Source organism: Otolemur garnettii, unplaced genomic scaffold, assembly GCF_000181295.1.
Source record: "Otolemur garnettii isolate 467f Iridium unplaced genomic scaffold, OtoGar3 scaffold00070, whole genome shotgun sequence".
In the NCBI taxonomy this organism is placed as follows: domain Eukaryota; kingdom Metazoa; phylum Chordata; class Mammalia; order Primates; family Galagidae; genus Otolemur; species Otolemur garnettii.
The window spans coordinates 6,874,088-6,878,056 of record NW_003852465.1 but is presented as its reverse complement, the minus strand read 5'-3'; the positions used below and the strand labels follow the sequence as shown (position 1 = coordinate 6,878,056).

The 3,969-nt window shown below is 38.9% G+C and overlaps 1 protein-coding gene across 1 annotated transcript in view; it reads left to right on the top strand.

The window, feature by feature from the left end:
- SLC38A1 (solute carrier family 38 member 1) overlaps positions 1-3,969 on the top strand; it is a 61,207-nt gene that overhangs the window by 28,103 nt on the left and 29,135 nt on the right. Inside the window, exons 4-5 of the mRNA XM_003793555.3 lie at positions 2,517-2,592; positions 2,883-2,998. Coding sequence (XP_003793603.1) covers positions 2,517-2,592; positions 2,883-2,998 — 192 coding nt within the window. The remainder of the gene's footprint in view (positions 1-2,516; positions 2,593-2,882; positions 2,999-3,969) is intronic.

The following is a 3,969-nucleotide window of genomic DNA, read 5'->3' as shown; positions in this document are numbered from 1 at the left end:
TGCAGGCTTTTCTCTTAATTTTAAAATAATGAAAATTCTCTTTGGAAAACAAGTTCCTCCACAAAAAATGCAAATGGGGGACCTGCTAGATAAAGATTTAGCAGACTTGAGTTAGTTACATATATAATTAGCCTGGTTAAATACAGTTGGCCCTTCGTCTCTGTGGGTTCCATAGCTGTGGACTCAACTGAGGATAGGAAATTTTCAGAAAAAGAAACATAAAACAAAATGATAATATAGCAATAAAGAATAATACAAAAATACAGTATAACGACTATTTACATGGCATTTACATTGTATTAGATATTATAAGTAATCTAGAGATGATTTAAAGTATATACGGGAGGATGTCACAGTTTATATTGCAAATACTACGTTGTTTTATATCAGGGAATGGTATCTGCAGCGCGGAGGGGCTGTCCTGGAACCAATCCCCCCAATACCAAGGGACACTGTACAGTCTTTTATTTAACAGTAACACTTACATATGAGCCAGTTTCCTGCTGGATAGTTCATCACCCAGGTTTCCTGGGACTGCCCATGTGAAAGGGAAGGATGCCTTCCCCTGCCCCTCTGCAGCCACATCTGTAAACCTCAATTCTGCGGAAGGATTTAAATGCTGAGGTCAAAAGAAAGGCCAAACCAATCATTATGGGCAATGCCCTCCAGCTGCCAGAGTTGGTCTCCAGAGATATTGCTTTCATTATGTCATTCTCTTGCTAAGAACATGCAAGACTGTTTCTCAGCCTTCTGCCTTTAAATTTCCTCTGCCTAATCCCACTCAAAATTGAAGTTTCCTTCTCTGGATTCCTTATCTTCATCTGAACAGCCTGACATTCCTATACTGGTGTTAGCTGGTATGGTCTTCCCCTGTCTGGGGGGTCAGTCAGCTCCTGTGTTTCGGGACATGAAGCCTTTTCTTGCACATCTTTAAATCCCTCACAAACACCTGGCAGGGTGGGAGGCAAGGGCAGGGTTTGGAGACTGTGCAGCTTATACCGAGTGAGGGTCTCAGAGTAAGTTTGCAGTGTGTGTGCTGCCTGTCCTGGGTTATCCTGGTGAAATAACACAAACTTGGAGATCTAATGCCAGAGAGAACCAGATCCCTGGGATTAAAGACGAAAAAGGTAGACAAAATCAACATTAAGGGTGTACATGTTTTAATTTTAAATGTTTTCATTGTAAATGATAGCATCATTCCCGTGAAAATATAATGTGCTGTTTAAGGATACTTCTTTAAAATAGTCCAGTTCAAGTAACTGTGCATTTGCTAAGGAAAAATTCAGTGTGATTAGCTCGGACCAGGACCAGATAACTGAATTTCCAGACCCAGAAGCGTTAAAACCTGTCCCTCACACATCTTACTAACACATGCTGCAGTTGTGCTATGTGGGAACTTTGCTTTGACAAAAGCATTTTTTTTTAATGGACAATTTTTAAAAACTAGAAATTAGGCCAGAAAGTTCTAATATTCACCCTGACTATGTGTGACCCCTCTTAGAGCTTTTTAATTTATTTGTATTTATTTCTACATCGTTTACTCCATTCAACCTATCTGAATCATCCCCACCCAACTCAAGTCTTACTTCCACCGTGGAAGAGGGATGACTAACTCTTATTCAATGCCAAGTACTGAACGGATGTTTCACATGTGCTATCTCATTTAATTCTCCAAGGAAATTGACGGGCTCATGTAATCGTGTTACTCCCATTTCATAGATGAAGAAACTAAGGTCCACGCCTAGGCACTCAGAACTAGCAGGAATTTGAACTCGCATTCTAAGTCTCATGCCTTCTGAAAACCCTAGCTCTGACCCTGACCATGGACCATTTGGCTGGCTCCTGCCTCACCTAGTCATAGACTCCGAGAGTGTCTGTATCACATACTCCTCTGCCTCCCCATTGCTTCTTCCAGGCCCTCGCACATAGCAAGTGCCGAAGGAATGTTTGGTGGTGAAACAGTTGTTTTCTTTTTTGAAAGGGAAAGGGAATTTCTGTGTAATATCCTTGTACTCCAAGAATGTGAGCTCAGAAGGAAACCTGCCTCCAGTGTTCTTTTAAATACCAAGTTGTAGTACCCTCGATATTATCTAAGTTTCCATTTTGAGAAAAATCTATATACAAATTAACTTATTGCATATAATGTTTGGATTTATTATGAAAATGATTCAAGGGGCATAGCTCTTTTTGATTTATGGTTACTTTTTATTTTGTCTGAAGATGAGCAACTATTATGGGCATTATTTTGTAACAGGTAGAGTTAAGGACACAATCAGGAATGAGGCGTAGTTCCCGCCGTTGGGGTACTTCTAGATTATCAGGCAAAACAAGAATGTGGACAACTAGTCCTGAAAAAAGGAAAGAGTGAGGGAGGCAGCAGTTGAATAGGGCTGTAAGCTCTTAGGGAAGCAATTAGTAACTGCTCGTGTGTAGTGTGCTTTGGTAAGTAATAAAGCATTTAGTCGTGACATTAACCTTCAGATCATGAGGTTAAATGTATTCTCATGTCTTCACAGCAAGTTTATTTCTGATCGTGAAAGTAGAAGAAGTCTCACAAACAGCCATTTGGAAAAAAAGAAATGTGATGAATATGTAAGTATCATTATAATAAAATATGCTTATTTTTTAGCACATAAATTGAGATAGATGTTTTTAATGCATGGAACGTAGCACAAAAGCATAGCTGCCCCGATTCACAGGGTATTCCTCACCGCCTGTGTATTTTGTCTTATAACCCATTTTAAAAAACCCAACTGTTTCACTAAAAAATGATTTCTTGAATTTTATTTCCACCTTGCTTCCTAGCAATGCTTTAAAGGCTTTGGCCTGTTAAGCTTTCTTTGGGACTGACTTGATTAGTGTGACTGTCTGTCTCTTTGCAGATTCCAGGAACGACCTCCTTGGGCATGTCTGTTTTTAACCTAAGCAATGCCATCATGGGCAGTGGGATTTTGGGCCTCGCCTTTGCCCTGGCAAACACTGGAATCCTACTTTTTCTGTAAGTAAAGACATGAGAGTGCTTTTCATTTTAAAACTGTATTTTCCATATGTTTTTATTATTACATAGAAGAACTTAGAAATATTATATTTCCAAATAGTTTTTTTTTAATTAACAGGGCTAAGTTACTTGTACGTACTGTTATATGTATTGCTTGAGGGATTTTTGAAAAATGTAATTAATGCTTACAAGGAAAGGAAAGAGAAATGTCTTTTTATTGATCAAAAATACTGAAATAAGCCTATGTAAAAAGGATTAAAACATTTGGAAACACCATTTAAAAAAACATTTGGACTCTTTACCTATCACTTTAAATCTTAGCTAAACAGTCAAAATATTAAGAAATCTTTAATTCAGCAGTGACCACTGGGGCTTTTGGATGTTTGTGGCGTGTCCCTGTGTGCAAAGACAATCACAAATGTGTTTGTAATAAATATTTGCGAAGCAGAGAAACTTTCAGTGTTTTGAAGATGAGAAATTAGAATGAGATTCATTGCAAAGAAAACGGGAAATTTTCTTTTTAAATAAGTTCATCTCAAAGTGTTGGATGGGACCTTCCACAAATGTAGACAGGGCTTATTTTCACTTGAAGTAGCATTAAGACAGATCAGAGTTTGTTCCAAGAAAATCCTCACGAGGTCTCTGGACCCTTCTTCCGTGAGCATAGTGGTGGGAAATCCTCCTCTCCCAGGTCACCTTTCCTTCCCGACTCTACACCTATGCTCGCCATTGACCTCACTTAACAGTCTTTGTTGTTGGGTCCTTTTGACAGGAGCATCGTTTCCTTGGAAGTGGTGTCCAAAACAGCTACTAATCGTACAAATTGTGCATATTCTTTCAGAAAGACATAGGAAACTGAGATGGAAGAACATGACTAGCCATTCCATTGCTCAGGGAACAGAAATACCCTTGCACACATATTGTCATATTAGGGATTAATCGTCTTCCTTTTGTGTCTAGTGGGTTTGTGT